This window comes from Scyliorhinus canicula, chromosome 3 (genome assembly GCF_902713615.1).
Source record: "Scyliorhinus canicula chromosome 3, sScyCan1.1, whole genome shotgun sequence".
NCBI classification, from domain to species: domain Eukaryota; kingdom Metazoa; phylum Chordata; class Chondrichthyes; order Carcharhiniformes; family Scyliorhinidae; genus Scyliorhinus; species Scyliorhinus canicula.
In genome coordinates, this window is record NC_052148.1 from 237,607,060 (window position 1) to 237,626,250 (window position 19,191).

The following is a 19,191-nucleotide window of genomic DNA, read 5'->3' on the forward strand; positions in this document are numbered from 1 at the left end:
AGCATTCATGACAAACCTAAGGGCAGCTACTGAGCTGCAAGGGTTATCCATTGACCATATGGTGATGACCCTTATGACAACCCACATTCATGAACAGCATGCATATAATGAAAGCCTCGCTGCCACATAATAGGTGATGGAGCAGACCATTAGCATGCTGAAACAACTGAGATAGGGCTGCATAGAAGCACAAGGATAAGCAAAAGCATCTGGTAGATAAGCACTAAGGGAATATACAAGGGTGATTATGTTACTTTTACTTTCAATATGTTATGCTTTCATTTATGAATTTGGTTGAGAATATTTATTTTTGGGTGGCTTTTAACATTGCATTCTGGTTAAGCAGATGCTGTGGCGGTGACAGAGGGACTGTTGCTGGATGAAGGGGGAATTGGGATTGCACATTGCACTTGGATGAGTACTTCACCATTTGTATTCACAGAAAGGGGCTGGTTAGGTTCCTTGTCCTATCCTCCTTCTCGTGACTAGATCAGACCTCTCGTAATGGCGAGGTTGTGCAGCATGGAGCAAATCACCATTATCTTTACACTGTGCTACCACATACTGAAGTGTTCCTCTAGATCAGTCCAAGTAACAGTGCGCTATTTTAGAGCTCTAAGAACACTTGCAGAAAAATCAGCAGAGGCTAATAGAAAAAAGCAGCACGGTAGCATTGTGGATAGCACAATTGCTTCACAGCTCCAGGGTCCCAGGTTCAATTCCGGCTTGGGTCACTGTCTGTGCGGAGTCTGCACATCCTCCCGTGTGTGCGTGGGTTTTCTCCGGGTGTTCCGGTTTTCTCCCACGGTCCAAAGATGTGGAGGTTAGGTGGATTGGCCATGATAAATTGCCCTTAGTGTCCAAAATTGCCCTTAGTGTTGGGTGGGGTTACTGGGTTATGGGGATAGGGTGGAGGTGTTAACCTTGGGTAGGGTGCTCTTTCCAGGAGCCGATGCAGACTCGATGGGCCGAATGGCCTCCTTCTGCACTGTAAATTCTGTGATAAAATAGACCATACTATACATCAAGGAAGTCAATTTTACAGGTTGTGCACAATCTCCCCAATGATGGTCTCTATCTCATCCATAAATTTTCTACAGTACCCAATAGTTAAGCAAACATCAGAATAATCATGCATCTAACTAATATGAGATTGTATTTCTTCTCATAATACAATAATCTGAAATTCCATGCGGATTCTCTGAATCTCCTGTCATGCCTTTACTGGGCGATTGACAAAATCCAAGGTAAATAGGAGAAGACAGAAAAACTCTCAAAGCATTTTAGGACCCATTTATTTAGACCATCAAATAATAATAAATAGCATAAACAACTTGAGTTTCCCTGTCTACTTCACCAACTTCAAATTCTAGCAGCTAGCAGCTTCAAATTCCTAGGAGTACACATCTCAAAAAATCTATCCTGGTCCACCCATGTCGACGCTACCACCAAGAAAGCACAATAGCACCTATACTTCCTCAGGAAACTAAGGAAATTTGGCATGTCCACATTAACTCTTACCAACTTTCACAGATGCACCATAGAAAGTATCCTATCTGGCCATATCACAGCCTGGTGTGACAACTGCTCGGCCCAAGACCACACAAAACCTCAGAGAGTGATGAACACTGCCCAGTCCATCACACAAACCTGCCTCCCATCCATTGACTCCATCTACACCTCCCGCTGCCTGGGGAAAGCGGGCAGCATAATCAAAAACCCCTCCCTTACTCATTCTTCCAACTTCTTCCATCGGGCAGGAGATACAAAAGTCTGAGAACACGCTCGAACAAACTCAAAAGTAGCTTCTTCCCCATTGTTACCAGACTCCTAAATGACCCTCTTATGGACTGACTGGATTGACACTTCACCCCTGTATGCTTCACCCGATGGCGGTGTTATGTAGTTACATTGTGTACCTTGTGTTGCCCTATTGTGTATTTTCTTTTCTTTTATTTTCTTTTCGTGTACTTAATAATCTGTTGAGCTGCTCGCAGAAAAATACTTTTCACTGTACCTCGGTACATGTGACAGTAAACAAAATCCAAATCCAGTCCAACTCTAGTGACTGTAGGATATGGCAATAACTACCAGTCCTCAGGAAGAATTCTGGAAGGGGGTGGCGGGGACGGTGTCGAGGGTGGTTGGATCCAAGGTCAAACCAGGGTGGGGACTCGCGATTTTTGGAGTTGCGGTAGAGCCGGGAGTGCAGGAGGCGAAAGAGGCCGGTGTCCTGGCCTTTGCGTCCCTAGTAGCCCGACGAAGGATTCTGCTACAGTGGAAGGATGCAAGGCCCCCAAGTGTGGAGACCTGGATCAGTGACATGGCGGGATTTATAAAATTGGAAAGGGTCAAATTTGCCCTGAGAGGATCAATACAAGGGTTCTATAAACAATGGCAGCCTTTTCTGGACTTCCTGGCTCAAAGATAGGTAACTTGGTCAATAGCAGCAGCAGCCCGGGGGGGTGGGGGGGGGGGGGGGGGGGGGGGGGGGGGGGGGGGGGGTGGGGGGGGGGGGGGGGGGGGGGGGGGGGGTGTTCCTTATTGTAGTGTCTATTCTGTAACTTTATATTGTGTTAATTGGCGTTGTTGTTAAAATGCTGTGTTGTTCATGGAGGTGGGGCGAATGTTTATGATTGTTAATATTATTGTTATTTTTGGTATTTTACTATCGTGCGTTATTGTTGTATAAATTCAAAATTTTTCAATAAAAATTATTTTTTTTTAAAACTACCAATCCTCGGTTTGAATTTGATCGAATGTAAAGTGTAGAATTTGACACTGATACACATAGGAACAGGCAGCTCAACACTCCTGATATAACACTTTCAAGGCATTACATTTTTCCACTTGTTTCCTTACCCTGGGAGGTGAGGGTTCCACAGTCGAATAGCTCTGTCTAAACCCCCTGTGACAACCAGATTCTTTTCTTTACAGAAGTCAAAGGTTTTTGTCCCTTTTGAGATTAAAAATACTGTTTCGTCACAACTCAATCTCTTCTGCAGAGCAGTCGCTCCTGACTGGGAGTGTCTGTTCTTATTATGAACTACATCTTGAATTTCTTTCATCTTCTGTTGAAAGGTCTTTGTGCCAACGACACAACCTGAAATGTATATTTTGAAGTACAATGTCAAAAAATAATTTAAACAACATAGATTTACATTTTCGTAACTGCTGCACAATATGTTTGGTATGTTTTTCAATTCTTGAGATATGGGCAAGGTTGCAGAGATGTATTTACTGCCCATTCTTGAGAAGATAGTGGACTTGCTCCTTGAATCGCTGCAGTTCTTGCAGTGACGTGATCCTATAATGGTTTTAGATAGGGAATTTAGAAGATAGTAACTCAGCAACATGAAAGATCCATCACATAAAAGATGTTTATACAGCCCTTGTGAGTGACATGCGAAAGCACAATTCATAACATTTTAACACAGTAAAGTTCAAATTGTTAGGTTTGAACATAACCACATTTTTATGATGCATTGTTCAATCCGCTTTCCCACTAGTTCACCTATAGTTGCTATTTTCAGTTCCAGCTTAATTCAGACAACTTGGGTAACATTTGCGTTTAGAAACTTTACAAATTATGCTTTCAAATGTTGCTTAGTTTGATTCTATCATATGTATATTTAAAGTTTCACAAGGGCTTTATAAAAAGTGGCAACATTATTGATTAAACAAACTACTTTGTTTGAAGATCATGGCTAGATAGGTGGGCATTCTCTTGTTTAAGATGATCAACGCCTGACAATTGAGTGGTGCAGCTGGTATCTACCATTTGTTAGCCCAAGCCTGGATGTTATCCAGGTCCTGTTCTGGCTGGCATGGGTTGCTCCATTATTTGAGAAGTTGTGAACATAGCTGAACACAGCTCAAGAGTTAGCAAGCAGCTCCACTCCTGCCTTTGTGATGCACTCAGGATCAGTTGAAAATCATTGGGTTGAGATGCTGCCCTAAGAAACTCTTGCAGTGAAAAATGCCTCTGATGCAGTACCATGATACAAGTAACAATAATTGCTGGAACAAAATCAATCTGCATGTCTTACCTATAACTAGTGCAGTGGTGTCCTCATTGCAACTTGATATAATTTTATCGATAGAGTGAATGTATTTCATCTGTTAAAAAAAAGAAACTAAATTAAATTTTCAATTTAATTATTAAGATACCTTGACAGAAATGAGCGGCAGAAGCCCCACAAATCACCCTGTAACACTTTACCTCCGTCACCCAATCATTATGAACCTTCCAACGTATGTAGGAGATTTGCTCACTGTTTGCAAGTTTCTCAACGGTAATGCTTGGAATTCCATCCACTGTCGGACCCTTTGTCCAGTTCCTGCAGGTTTAAGCACTTCCAGGAATGATTATTAGTGACTTGCTGAAGTAGCAAACATATTTTTTTCAGAAAAATATGCATGAGCTGCATAAATGTCTTTTCACTTCTGCATTCACTGTTCAAAATCAAAACAATCCCACAACAACGTGACTCGTTCAATTTGACTTATTTTTACAATGTTTGGATCTTCTTGGGACCAAAGCATTTTGTAAAACCTTTGAAAAGTTAAGGACAAAGTGCTTACAGACATAGAGATTATTTAATATTAGCAAATCACCCATAGCGCTGCTCATGGTAAATCAGAGGAAGCGCTATTCTGTAACAATCGGAGCATTATAACATATAGAATGCAATTTGCTGAAAATTCTCTGGGGTACTTCACTGAGAGACTGGCAGCACTCAGAGAAATAGCACAAATGGCTTTTTACACCATTTCTCAGTAGATCCCACTTGTCTCCTGCTGAAATCACAACGGAACAATTGGACAACTCCTTGGTAATTTCAGAGGCAATTATCGTGATTTTACGTTTGTGTTCGCAAATGGTGAGGTGGGTGCAAAATCTCACAAGACTCAAAAAATGGGTTTTCCGATTCTCGCCACCCCTCGCCGGAGATCTAATGAAGTTCCTGTCCAGGAAAGTCAGGAACCTCATTTCAATAAATTTTAATATAACTGGTGGACTTCTCCGCCCTATCATCACCCACTCCCCTCACCGTCATGAGATCACATCGGTGAAGTTTACAATTGCTTTTCAAAAACTGGAACCAGACAAAGACCAAGGGCACACAGGCGAGTATCACCCCGAGGGGAAAGGAACAATGCCAAGTAGTATCCTGTCACTGCCCTCGAGCACTGATCCCTGGCACAGGGGCAGGTTTCCCTTATCCATAGAGTAGGGTTTGCTATTTTGCATGTGGGGGGGGGGGTGTTCCTCTTAACCATGGGGGCAGGTGGTTGCCCTTGTGTATGTTAGGGGAGGTGTCCCTTATCCATGGGGGGGTGGGGTATATTTGTTTTATTAAGCCACGCCCTGCCAGCATGACTGTGTGGGCCATGTCGGGAGTTTCTTTTGGAACAGATTTCTGAAAAATGTGTCGAGAAAAGCTGGCTGTGTAGCCTGCAAGCTGCACATGGCTTTCTTACCTCAGCCAGCACACTCATGGTGTCAAAGCATCCTACAGTGCAGAAGGAAGCCATTTGGCCCATCAACTCTGCACTGATCCTCCGAAAGAGAACCCCACTGATGCATGATCAATTGTACAAAGACTAAGGCTGGATACAACTGTGGCTTTATTGCAGTAACATGTGTGGCCTCCTGCTGCAGCTGGTGAAATGGCTGCTGAATAAAGGACACGCATATTTAAGCAGGCAGGGACTACCGGCGACCCTTACATCACCTAATACAGGTGTAACAGTGGTTTACCACATTCACCCCCTATTAAAAATGAGTCCGGCGGGGATGGTGGAGAACTATATACAGTAGTGAATTTATGTACAGTGTTTTATCAGGGAAAAAAAAATGTCCTTTGAAAGTCCGGTGCCAGTTAGAGATTCAACCAGTCTGGTGCTTTGACGTTCCGCTGGGAGTGGCGTAGCGGTGGCGGCGATGTCGATGCTGGCGATGTCGATGCTGGCTGATGTTGGATGACTCCGGGAGTATGTTGAAATCTTCTTCATCCTCTGACGTGGGCAGGAGGGATGGTCCTGGTGGGGTTAATGTGGGGAGCACCGGGGTAGGGGAGGGTGGCGCCGGGCCGGAGAAGTGTGTATGGGTGGAACCTGCTGGTGTCAGGTCCCTGAGGGAGACAGTATCTTGGCGGGTGTCGGGTACGCCACATAGGCACACTGGGGGTTGGCATGGAGCAAATGCACCCTATCCACCAATGGGTCCGCCTTGTGGAGTCGGACATGCCTACGGAGCAGGACCGGTCCTGGAGCTGCGAGCCAAGTCGGGAGTGACACCCCGGATGTGGACTTCCTGGGGAAGGCAAAAAGACATTCGTGGGGTGTGTTATTCGTAGCGGTGCACAGTAGTGACCAGATGGAGTGGAGTGCATCAGGGAGGACCTCCTGCCAGCGAGGGGCTGGGAGATTCCTGGACCATAGGGCCAGTTGGACGGCCCTCCATACCGTCCCGTTCTCCCTCTCTACCTGCCCATTTCCTCTGGGATTATAGCTGGTCGTCCTGCTGGAGGCGATACCCCTGCTGAGCAGGTCCTGACGCAGCTCATCACTCATGAATGAGGATCCCTGTCACTGTGGATGTAGGCGGGGAAACCGAACAGAGCGAAGATTGTGTTCAGGGCTTTGATGACGGTGGCAGACGTCATATCGGGGCATGGGATGGCGAAGGGGAATCTGGAGTACTCATCGACCACACTGAGAATATACGTGTTTCGGTCGGTGGAGGGGAGGGGCCCTTTGAAATGCACACTGAGGCGTTCAAAGGGGCAGGAGGCCTTCACCAGGCGCGCATGGTCCGGCCGGTAGAAGTGCAACTTGCACTCCGCACAGACCTGGCAGTCCCTGGTGACTGTCCGTACTTCCTCGACGGAATAGGGCAGATTGCGAGCTTTGACGAGGTGGTACAGTCGTGTGACCCCCGGGTGACAAAGGCTGTTGTGTAGGGCCCGGAGTCGGTCTACTTGTGCGCTGGCACATGTACCTCGGGATAGGGCGTCTGGGGGCTCATTGAGTTTGCCAGGGTGATACAAAATCTCGTAATTATAGGGGGAGAGCTCGATTCTCCACCGCAAGATTTCATCGTTTTTGATCTTGCCCCGCTGCGTGTTGTTAAATATGAAGGCTACCGACCATTGGTCAGTGAGGAGAGTGAATCTCCTGCTGGCCAGGTAATGCCTCCATGCCACACAGCTTAAACGATAGCTTGGGCCTCTTTTTTGACGGATGAGTGTCGAATTTCTGAGGCATGAAGGGTGCGGGAAAAGAATGCCACGGGTCTGCCTGCCTGATTGAGGGTGGCGGCAAGTGCGACGTCTGATGTGTCGCTTTCTACTTGGAAAGGCAGTGTCTCATCTACTGCGTGCATCCCGGCCTTGGCTATATCAGCTCTGATATGGGCAAAGGCCTGTTGTGCCTCGGCTGTAAGAGGAACGTGGGTGGACTGAATGAGTGGGCGGGCCTTGTCCACATAGTTTGGGACCCACTGGGCGTAGTAGGAGAAGAACCCCAGGCAGCATTTGAGGGCCTTGGGGCAGTGGGGGAGGGGAAGCTCCATGAGGGGGGCACATGCGGTCGGGATCAGGCCCCAGAACTCCGTTCTGGACCACATAGCCGAGGATGGCTAAGCGGGTTGTGCTGAACACACACTTCTCCTTGTTGTAGGTGAGGTACTGCGCAATCTGATTGACCATATCAGATATGCGTGGGAGGGGGTACGCGTCGACCTGCGTGTACCGATTGATGGTCTGGCTGTAGTCCATGACCATTCTGTGTTTCTCCCCAGTTTTAACGACTACCAGTTGGCTCTCCAGGGGCTGTTGCTGGCCTCGATGATGCCTTCCCGAAGCAACTGCTGGACTTCGGACCTGATGAAGGTCTTGTCCTGGGTGCTGTACCATCTGCTCCTGGTGGCAACGGGTTTGCAATCCGGAGTTAGATTGGTAAAGAGGGAGGGTGGGTCGACCTTTAGGGTAGCAAGGCCGCACACAGTGAGGGGTGGTAGGGGCCCGCCGAATTTGAGGGTAAGGCTCTGGAGATTGCACTGGAAGTCCAGGCCTAGTAGGAGCGCAGCGCAGAGATTAGGAAGGACGTAGAGGCGGAAGCCGCTGAATTCTACGGCCTGGACCGTGAGAGTGACCGTGCAGAACTCCCAAATTGCGACGGAATGGGATCCGGAGGCCAGGGAGATTCTTTGATTGGCGGGGTGGACGGTGAGGGAGCAGCGCCTTACCGTATCCGGGTGGATGAAGCTTTCGGTGCTCCCGGAGTCCAGCAGGCAAGAGGTCACATGGCCATTGATTCTCACACTGGTCGAAGCGGTGGTCAGTTTGTGCGGACGTGACTGGTCGATCGTCACTGAGGCGAGCTGCAGTCGGTCGTTGCTGCCGTCAGAAGGTGGAGAGCGGGGGTGCCCAGGTTGTGGCGTCCATGCCCCGTGGGGAAGAGAAGATGGCGGCGCCTGAAGATGCTGCGGGGGACAAAATGGTGACGCCCATGGGCTGCACGTTGCGGGGGCTGGACAAGATGGCGGCGCCCATAGGCCGCACGTTGACTGAGGGGGGGAAATGGTGGCGCCCACTGGCCGCTCGTGGCCCCAGGAGGTGAAGATGGCGGCGCCCACTGGCTGCGCGTGGTCCGGGGAGGTGAAGATGGCGGCGCACACTGGCCACGCGTGGTCCAGGACGATGATGGTCACGCCCATTGTGTGTAGATTAGGGGGGAGGGGGCAATAGTGGCGACTGCGTGGGCCTGGCACACCGTGGTGAAGTGCCCCTTTTTGCTACAAGCCTTGCAAATGGCAGTTCGGGCCGGGCAGCGTTGGCGGGGATGCTTCTGCTGGCCACAGAAGTAACAACGGGGACTCTCGGGGTGCGTGGGTTGGCGTGTGGCGCAGGCGTACTGGCTGGGTAAAGCCCCGGCTGGGGGGACCGTCTGTGGAGTCCATGAGGGATAGGAGGGGTGGGCCGCGCAGCCGGAGGGGTAGGCCTGAGCATTACGTGAGGCGACCGTCATGGAGAGTGCTAGCTTTTTAGTCTCAGCTAGGTCGAGCGTGGCTCCTTCTAGCAGTCTTTGGCGTATGAGGTCCGACTGAATCCCCGTTACAAATGCATCGCGCATAAGGTTGGAATGTTCAGTGGCCGTAACGACCTGACAGTCACAGTCCCGGACGAGTGGGATTAGGGCCCGCTAGAAGTCTTCTATGGACTCACCAGGGAGTTGAGAGCGAGTGGCGAGGGCGTGCCTGGCGAAGAGTGTGTTTGTTTTCTGTGCGTAGTTTTCTTTGAGGAGCGCCATGGCTTCGGCGTAGGTCAGGGCGTCCTGGATCAGCGGAAAGACGCTGGAGCTCAACCTTGAATACAAGATCTGTATCTTCTGAGCCTCCGTCGGAGGGGTGGTCGCTAAGTTGATATAGGCCTCGAAACAAGCTAGCCAGTGATTAAAGTCCTTTTTGGCGTCGCTTGAGTGGGGATCCAGCTGCAGGCAATCTGGTTTGATTCGGAGGTCCATCTTTCAGAAAATCTTACTGCAGTAAATTGATGCACGATCAATTGTACAAAGACTAAGGCTGGATACAACTGTGGCTTTATTGCAGTAAGATGGGTGGCCTCCCACAGCAGCTGGCAAAATGGCTGCTGAATAGAGGACACGCATATTTATGCAGGCAGGGGCTACCGGCGAACCTGTAGTACAGGTCCTCCCTTACATCACCTAATACAGGTGTGGTTTACCATACTCACCCAGGCCCACGTGCCCACCCCATCCCCGTAAGCCCATCTAATCGTTTGGACACTAAGGGGCAATTTAGCATGGCCAATCCATTGGACTGTGGGAGGAAACCAGAGCACCCGGAGGAAACCCATGTAGACAGAGGGAGAATGTGCCAACTGCACAGAGAATGCACCCAAGGTCGGAATTGAACCCAGGTCCCTGGTGCTCTGTGCAAATAACGAAAAATTCCGCCCAATTAATAATTTTGTTGCTGATACGTAGATGTGTGTCCATTGTAGACTGAATCTTCAGTAATGATTGGTCAGCAACTCAATACAGTTAACTGGTACCATGAAAATGAGATCAAGGACCCAAAATCCAGGCTAGCTCGGGCCTCATTATTCAGGCACAAGGATATGCACCCTTAAATTTCTAAGCCTGTATTTCTGAAGAGGCAGAAACCGGCTATATAATAACAAAAAAGCACGTATTTATTTATTTTACATGACACAGAATGGGCATAAAAATTAAGTCTACAGGCAGTATCCAGTTATGCTGTTTCTAAAGCAGAATTATTTTCCCTACCTCAGGCTTTCCCCCACCATTGACACGAGGAAGATATTGACACATCCCTATGAAAAATAGAGTATTACATTTATCCACTATAACATGCTAGCCTCTTATTCCATTCTCAGTTACTGAATCACCAATCATGAGCAGCTATTTTACAATAACTTCCACAAGAGCTGCAATGCTCACTACAAAAAAGTAATTTTCTTGTCCAAATGTTCGGCTCAGAATCAGAAACTAGTGGACACACTGTGCTGTTCTTAGGTCACTCAGTTTTAAAGAGGCCTCAACCTTATCTCCAAACGCAATGAAAGCTCACAGCTTCAAGTTAAACATGGGCAAGGAAACCTGCTGATTACCACTTACATTGCTTTCCTTTAACTGATGAATCAGTATTCCCCAATGTTGAACTCCACTTGGAGGAAGTGCTAAAGATAGCAAGGCACAGATGTACTCTGAGTGGGGGACTTCAAGGTCTGTCACCAAGAGTGGCTTTGTCATAACAATACTGGTTGAGTTGGCCAAATTCTGAATCATACTGCTGTCAGGCTGAGCTTGCAACAGGTGGTTAAAAAGTCAACATAAGGGAATAGCCAACTTGACCGTGTGCTCACAAATCCACCTGTTGCAGATCCATCCACCCATGACAGCATTGGTAAGGCTACATAATACTTGTGGAAGCAAATTCTCATCTTTGCATCAAATCTGTTGTACATGTGGCACATTTACTGTACTAATTTCCATTGATTTGGACAGACTTAGTAGGTCAAAACTGGGCATTTGTGAGGTACTGATGGCCATTATCAGGAGTAAAATTATATTGCACCACAATCTCTAACTTCATAGCCCGGCAAATTATTTGATGAACTTAACTGATCCATAACAACTGATTCATTTGAAACTTTAGCCAAGAAAGATGTAAATCTTCACAAGCAAAATTTGGAAGATTCAAATGTTGAATACATACCTGATCATCACCATAGAGGATCACACACTCATCATCTCCAGTGGAACTGAAGAAAACAAGATGCATAAAGACTTTGACATCCATATGTGAAACACAGAGCATTGTCACAGTTAACTTATTAAAAGTTAAATCTTGGCATCTTATGTGGCTGTAGTAAATTATCTCTCTTCATCCTTCTGGATGTGTCTGAAGCCTTCAATTCCTCCAATGTCTATCTGAGCGAGACTGCCCCCACTTGGTTTCATTCTCATTTAACCCATCTGCGTGGGGTTCCTCCGGGTGCTCCGGTTTCCTCCCACAGTCCAAAGACGTGCAGGTTAGGTGGACTGGCCATGATAAATTGCCCTTAGTGACCAAAAAGGTTAGGAGGGGTTATAGGGTTCTGGGGATGGGGTGGAGGTGAGGGCTTGAGTGGGTCAGTGCAGGCTCAATGGGCCAAATGGCCTCCTTCTGCACTGCGTGTTCTATGATTTTATCCAGTTGCAGCCACAGATACATTTAAAATTACTTATTTTCCCGCTGCTACACTTTTACCTCTGGAGACCTCACAGATCTGTCCCTGATATCATCTGAATACACGCAAGTTCACATGCTGATGACATCCAGCTCCACCTTATCACCACTCCTCTTAACCCGTTCACTGTCTGACATATCTGGTCAGATATTAAGAACATAGAACATAGAACAGTCCTAAATTAGCAGAGATTTCCTCAACTAAATATATCCATGGTCCCTGTCAAAAACCTGGTTCACTACTGAACAGATAGCTACCGAATAACTACATCCCTCTCCATTATCACTGTGTGAGACTTAGACTATTCACAAATATATCATATTTTGACCAAGATGTGTTTCCAATCACCAAGACAACCTACTTCCACATCTGTAACTTCTCCCGTCCCATCCTGTCCCTGTCTCCCTTGTCAGCTGTTGAAATCCTGATCTGTACTTTTGTTACTTCTAGATTTCACTATTCCAATTTGCTCCTGGTCGGCCTAACAACTTCCACCATCTAGTAACTTGAACTTATGAAAAACTGTTGCTTCTATCCTAACTTGCACCATGTCCCATCATCTTTTTGCTGCTGATCAACAATGATTCCAGACCACATCCGAATTTTAAAATCATTTGATGCTCCTCCAGCCCTACAATCCTCCAAGATTTTGGCTTCATGTGCAACCCCAATTTTAATCGCTGCACCATTTGTGGCCATGCTTTTAGGTGCATCAAATTTTACCTCTGGGGTTTCCTCCCTAAAACTCTCTGACCCTCTACCTCGCCTCCAAGATGTTGGTAGCAGCTACCACTATAGCCAAGTAATTGGTCACCTATCCCAATACCTCGTGTGGCTTGGTTTCAAAATTATTTTTTGACAATACTCCTGTGGAGCTACCTGGGAGCTTTATTATATTCAAGGTGCATATAAATGCAGTTTGTTGTTGATGTTGATGTGGTCATCATTGGTAAGGCATATCATAGTTTTGTGATGGTCTTCTTCAATTCTTCAAATAGAGATTTTGATTTAATTATCCATTTAGAATATTAGTATTCTGCATTTATGGCTATTTTCAGAACTTGTTTGAGTAGAAGTACCAATGTAAACCATAAGATTTTGTCATTCTTCTAACGTTATCGACCTGGAAATCTGAAAACTACCCATACCATTCCAACATTTAACAGAAGTTGTAAACACTTTGCAGATAACCTGTAAACAATGGAATTCACCAAGCTCATCCTTACCTGCAGTTGCATTAAGGAGCAATAAACAGTATTACCTGTAGTCTAGTCGAAGAGGCACTGAGTCAAGGCCAATTATTTGACAATAGGGTTCAAAGTTGGAGAGTTCATACATACGGATTTCCCGATCACTAGGGACAAAATATGATCATAATTTATTAATGTTCATGTAGTGATAACACAACCTGGTTTGATATTTTATTTACTATTTCTCCTGAAACCACAGTGCAGAGGGCATTAGGGCTACTAATTAATATACAGTTCGAAAAAAATAGATGCAAGAAATTGATCTTGTTTCACCTAGATTAACATTAATCTCTCACCCTTTATTCTTTTTTAAATAAACATTTTATGGAGGTATTTTTGGTATAACAACAAAACAAACAATGTACATTAATTTATAAACATAGTGCAAAAAACATCTCCCTCCCTTACAGTTCCCACCTTTATTAACCCCCTACTCTAAACTAAACTAACCGCTACCCCCCCCCCCCCCCCCCCCTTCTGCTGACGATGAATTTTCCGCAAAGAAGTCGACGAACGGTTGCCACCTCCGGGCGAACCCTAACATTGACCCTCTCAAGGCGAACTTGATTTTCTCCAAACAGAGAAAGCTAGCCATGTCAGATAGCCGGGTCTCCGACTTTGGGGGCTTTGAGTCTCTCCAAGCTAATAGTATCCATCTCCGGGCTACCAGGGAAGCAAAGGCCAAAACGTCAATCTCTTTCTCCTCCTGGATTCTCGGATCTTCTGACACCCTGAAAATTGCCACCTCTGGACTCGGTGCCATCTTTGTTGGCAAGGTATATGGGAAAGGCATTGCAGGTAGTTTGGTGGTCCCAGTCACGTATGGGCAACAATCAGCCAAGCCGTTAGTAGTGGTATGTGGGGGAGGACCAAGCTTGCTGGGCCGCGATTGGTCATAGCACCTCCGCCTTGGCTGGCAGCAAGCCTGCTGCATGTACCCACACGGATCGGAGGAGGTCTTGGCTAAATTCCCTGACATCTTCCATGAGGGCTGGGCACCACAAAAGGGGCAGTGGCCAAGATTAGTGTTGACCGACTTGACTTCCGGGCGGCGAGCGAGGAGGTCGCAGGGAGAGGGGCTCCCGCAAGCGGTGGACAGCAGGAGGAACAGCCCCCCCCCCCCCCCCCGACAGGCCGGACGGCGGAGGAGGAGCGCCGGCGGAGGAGCCGGAGCGGGAGCCGAGGAGCCGGAGCGGAGGAGCCGGAGCGGAGGAGCCGAGGAGCCGGAGCGGAGGAGCCGAGGAGCCGAGGAGCCGGGGCGGAGGAGCCGAGGAGCCGGAGCGGAGGAGCCGAGGAGCCGGAGCGGAGGAGCCGAGGAGCCGGAGCGGGAGCCGGAGCCGAGGAGCCGGAGCGGAGGAGCCGAGGAGCCGGAGCGGGAGCGGAGGAGCCGGAGCGGAGGAGCCGGAGCGGCGACAGGGGGGCCCAACAGCAGCAGGTCCATCCCCTCTCCCTCCCCCCCCCCCACGCGGGCCAGGAGCGGTGCGGCGGCGGCGGCGGCCCCTCTTCTCTCCCCCCCCCCCACGCGACCCAGGAGCGGTGCGGCGGCGGCGGCCCCTCTTCTCTCCCCCCCCCCCCCCCCCCACGCGGGCCAGGAGCGGTGCGGCGGCGGCGGCCCCTCTTCTCTCCCCCCCCCCCCCACGCGGGCCAGGAGCGGTGCGGCGGCGGCGGCCCCTCTTCTCTCCCCCCCCCCCCCCACGCGGGCCAGGAGCGGTGCGGCGGCGGCGGCCCCTCTTCTCTTCCCCCCCCCCCCAGCCAGCAGCGGGGACCCCCCCCCCCCCAGCCAGCAGCGGGGACCCCCCCCCCCCAGCCAGCAGCGGGGACACAACCCCCCCCCCCCCCCCAGCCAGCAGCGGGGACACAACCCCCCCCCCCCCCCAGCCAGCAGCGGGGACACAACCCCCCCCCCCCCCCAGCCAGCAGCGGGGACACAACCCCCCCCCCCCCCCCCCAGCCAGCAGCGGGGACACAACCCCCCCCCCCCCCAGCCAGCAGCGACCACCGGCCCACTCGCCCCCCCCCCCCCCCCCAACTGCTGTGACCACCACGTGGCAAAGACAAAGGGACTCTCTCTCCTGGTTGAGTGGGGAAAAAAGAAAAAAGAGACTTGTATTTCTGTTATTCCCAAAAGAAAACTGGTAAAGAGAAAAGGGGTAGGGGAAATAAATTTAAAAAAAAAAAAAAAAAAAAATATATATATATATATATATATACATATATAGATATATAATAATAAATAAAATAAAAATAGGGTGCGGAAAAGGGGGAAAAAGAAGAACAAGGAGAGAAGAAAAGATGAAGGGGAAGGGGGAGAAAAAAGTGCCAGAAAGGAGCCAAGAGAAAGGGGGCACCGGAAGTAGACTGGGCAAAGGGAAAGCCAGCTCGGGCGAACGAGTCAACACGCGAAGCGGCGGGAAGGATGCTTCGCCGCATCCAGAAGAGCTGGACGGGCGGGCAACCTCTCCCCTGGGGTTAGAGGGGGGCGTGAATTGGAAGGAAGCCTTTGCCGAGGTGGTGAGGGAGCAGCTGCAGGCATTCAAGGCAGAGTTAAAAGCAGACGCAGAGGCCGCAGCACAGGCAGCAGTGACCAGGGCCATGTCAGGGGTGCAGCAGGTTCTGACCAGATTGGAGAAGAAAGTGGATGCCCAAGGGAAGATACTGGAAGCCCAAGGGAAGATACTGGAAGCCCAGGGGGCAACCATTAAAGAGCTGGAGAAGGCAGCGACTGACGCGAGCGACCGGGTCATATCCCTGGAGAGGGGAATGGTGAAACTGAGTGCAACACAGGGGAGCCTGAAGGGCAGGGTAGACGACCAGGAGATCAGCTCGAGAAGGCAAAATATCAAGATAGTGGGTCTGCCAGAGGGGATAGAGGGTAGAAATCCCACAACATTCGTGGCTGCGATGCTGGGCTCCTTAGTGGGGCGGGAAACTTTTCCCACCCCACCGGAAATGGACAGAGCTCATCGGTCACTGCGCCCGAAGCCCAAGGAAGGGGAAAAACCGAGAGCAGTTATAGCCAGACTGCACCGGTACCGGGATAGGGAGACAATCCTGCGCTGGGCCAAGGAGAATAGAGCCTGCAATTGGGACGGGCACGCCATCCGAATCTACGAGGATTTTGGAGCGGACATAGCTAAGAGACGGGCGGAGTTCAACAGAGCGAAAGCAGCTCTCTATAAGAACAAAGTACGTTTTGGTATGCTGTACCCAGCAAAACTCTGGGTCACATACCAACACAAGGAATATTTCTTTACAGCCCCTGCCGAGGCGAATAGATTCGTCGAGGAGCACGGGCTGGAAAAACGCCATGGGAAGTAGGGACGAGGGGCCCATGGCAAGGAGACACGTCATGCCGACGGGGGGGTGGGGAGGGGCGAGGCAAAGCCAGCCCCCTCCCCCCTGGCAGAAACACCCAGAACGGAAAACAACCCAATGCCCTAGGGCCCGCTCCAGGTGGGAGGCCAGGCCCCGGCACGAGGGAACGGGAGTACTGGAGAGGGGAGAGGGGAAGCGGGACAGCAACCTCCGAGAGGGGAGCCACCGTGCTAGCAGGAAAGCTAGCGAAGGGGGCGCGCAACAGAGCAGGGCCGCAGCGCACCCCCAACAGGGGGGAAGGCGCCAGGCAGGGGAGGGGGGGGATCACCCATCAAAGGTGGGAGAGCAAATGGGGACAGGAATGGGGGAGAGAGGGGCAATGGAGGGGTACACAGGGGTATCCCCGAAAGGGATAGAGCGGGGGGGGGGGGCACCCGGGGGGCGAGAGACCAGGGAGGGGAAACGCAGGGACGAAGGGACAAAAGAGGCCAGTAAGGGAATAGGGCCACAAAGTGCCACAGACAAGGGCTCGAAACAGGGAACTGCTGCAAGCACCCACCCAGTACGGTCTGTGGGTGAAGGGGCCCCCCGGAGTGCAGGGGACTACCCGCGTGGCGGACACAAAGTGGACGGCCATGGCGGGTGTCCCCGGGACAAGGGGGAACCCCGGAGCGCAGGGACCCGACCGCATGGGGAGAGCAGTGATAGTGGACATCCTGGACGGCCCCCTAACATAGGGAAACCCCAGAGGGCAGGGGCGCGTCCACCGGACAAATATGGTTAACCCCACAGGAGCAAGGGGGCAGAAGCCCCCCACCAGAATAGTCACCTGGAACGTAAGGGGACTTAACGGCCCAGTGAAGAGATCTAGAGTCCTCACCCACCTTAGAAACATGAGGGCCGACATAGTCTTCCTCCAAGAGACGCACTTGAGGGAGCAGGACCAACTGCGGGTAAGAAAGGGCTGGGTGGGACAAACCTATCATTCCTGTTATGGGGCAAGGGCCAGGGGGGTGGCGATCCTGATTGGCAAGAGGACAATGTTTAGGGCGACAAAGACGGTTACGGACCCAGGGGGACGGTATGTCATGGTCAGCGGGGCCCTGGATGGGGCGCCGGTAGTTCTAGTTAACGTGTACGCGCCCAACTGGGACGACACGAGCTTCATCCAAAAGACCATGGCAGAAATCCCGGACATAGCGACGCACCGACTAATCATGGGGGGGGACTTCAACTGTGTACAGGACCCAACGACGGACAGATCAAACCCCAGAACGGGGAAAACCTCAAACATGGCAAGGGAACTCAGCCACTATATGGAGCAGATGGGAGCAGTAGACCCCTGGAGATTCGCCCACCCGGGGGAGAAAGAATTCTCTTTCTTCTCCCCAGTACACAACGTGTACACCAGAATTGACTTCTTTGTGGTGGGGAAAACGGTGCTTCCAGAGATAGACAAGGTGGAATACTCCGCAATTGTGATATCAGACCACGCTCCACACTACATGGATGTGCGGCTAGAGACGGGAAGGGCCCAGCGCCCCAAATGGAGGTTGGACGGTGCCTTACTAGCTGACAAGGCCTTCAGCGAAAGGATAGCGCAGGCCATAGCGGAGTACACTGAGATCAACCAAAACGGGGAGGTCTCACCCTCCACGTTCTGGGAAGCGCTTAAGGCCGTACTAAGAGGGGAAATCATAGCCTACAAAGCGCAAAGAGATAGGGAGGAAAGGGTGGCTAGGCAGAAGCTGGTCGACTCCATACTGGAGGTAGACCATAAATACTCCGAGGCCCCGACTGTAGAACTCCTGGCGGAGAGAAAAGAATTACAAAGGAACTTTGACCTGCTCTCCACCAGGAAAGCAGTACACCAACTCCGCCAGGCACGCGGGGCCTATACGAACACGGAGACAAAGCCAGCCGCCTGTTGGCCCACCAGCTGAGAAAGCAGGCAGCCAGCAGAGAAATTGCGCAAATCAGAGATACCAGAGGCACGTTGGAAACAGAACCAGAGAAGATTAACAAAACCTTCAAGGCCTTCTACCAAGAGCTGTACACCTCAGAGCCCCCAACGGGGAAGGCTGGGATGAACCGGTTTCTTGACGGACTGAACATACCAGTTGTGGGAGAGGGCAGAAAACGGGATCTGGAAGCACCACTAGCACTGGGAGAGATCATGGAGAGCATTAGCTCCATGCAGGCGGGGAAGGCGCCGGGACCGGACGGATTCCCGGCGGACTTCTACAAAAAATTTGCGACAGCGCTGGCCCCGCACATGCAGGAGATGTTCACAGACTCGCTAGCTAGGGGCACGTTGCCACCCACGTTAGCACAGGCCTCAATCTCGCTGATACCTAAGAAAGACAAAGACCCAACGGAATGTGGGTCATACAGACCCATATCTCTGCTGAATGCAGACGCCAAAATACTGGCCAAAATCCTAGCCAAAAGGCTAGAAGACTGTGTACCTGAGGTGGTCACAGAGGACCAGACGGGCTTTGTCAAAGGTAGACAGCTGACCGCGAACATCAGGCGCCTGCTGAACGTGATAATGACCCCCTCCGGGGAGAGAACACAAGAGGTGATCGTCTCCCTGGACGCAGAAAAGGCCTTCGGCAGAGTCGAATGGATATACCTCATAGAGGTACTGGAGCGGTTCGGGCTTGGAACAGGGTTCACAGCTTGGGTAAAGCTCCTGTACAACGCTCCCATGGCGAGTGTACAGACCAACAATACCAACTCCCAATACTTCCAGCTGCACAGGGGCACCAGACAAGGATGCCCACTGTCCCCGCTGCTGTTCGCACTAGCAATCGAACCGCTAGCAATCGCGCTCAGGGCAG

At 50.5% G+C, this 19,191-nt stretch overlaps 1 protein-coding gene across 1 annotated transcript in view; it reads right to left on the reverse strand.

Moving 5' to 3' along the window:
• Positions 1–19,191, reverse strand: part of LOC119963375 (WD repeat-containing protein 49-like) — a 138,262-nt gene that overhangs the window by 83,663 nt on the left and 35,408 nt on the right. Inside the window, exons 5-10 of the mRNA XM_038792411.1 lie at positions 13,045–13,137; positions 11,270–11,315; positions 10,318–10,364; positions 4,223–4,340; positions 4,050–4,119; positions 2,863–3,103 (exon numbers count right to left, since the gene is read on the reverse strand). Of these exons, the coding sequence (XP_038648339.1) occupies positions 2,863–3,103; positions 4,050–4,119; positions 4,223–4,340; positions 10,318–10,364; positions 11,270–11,315; positions 13,045–13,137 (615 nt within the window). The remainder of the gene's footprint in view (positions 1–2,862; positions 3,104–4,049; positions 4,120–4,222; positions 4,341–10,317; positions 10,365–11,269; positions 11,316–13,044; positions 13,138–19,191) is intronic.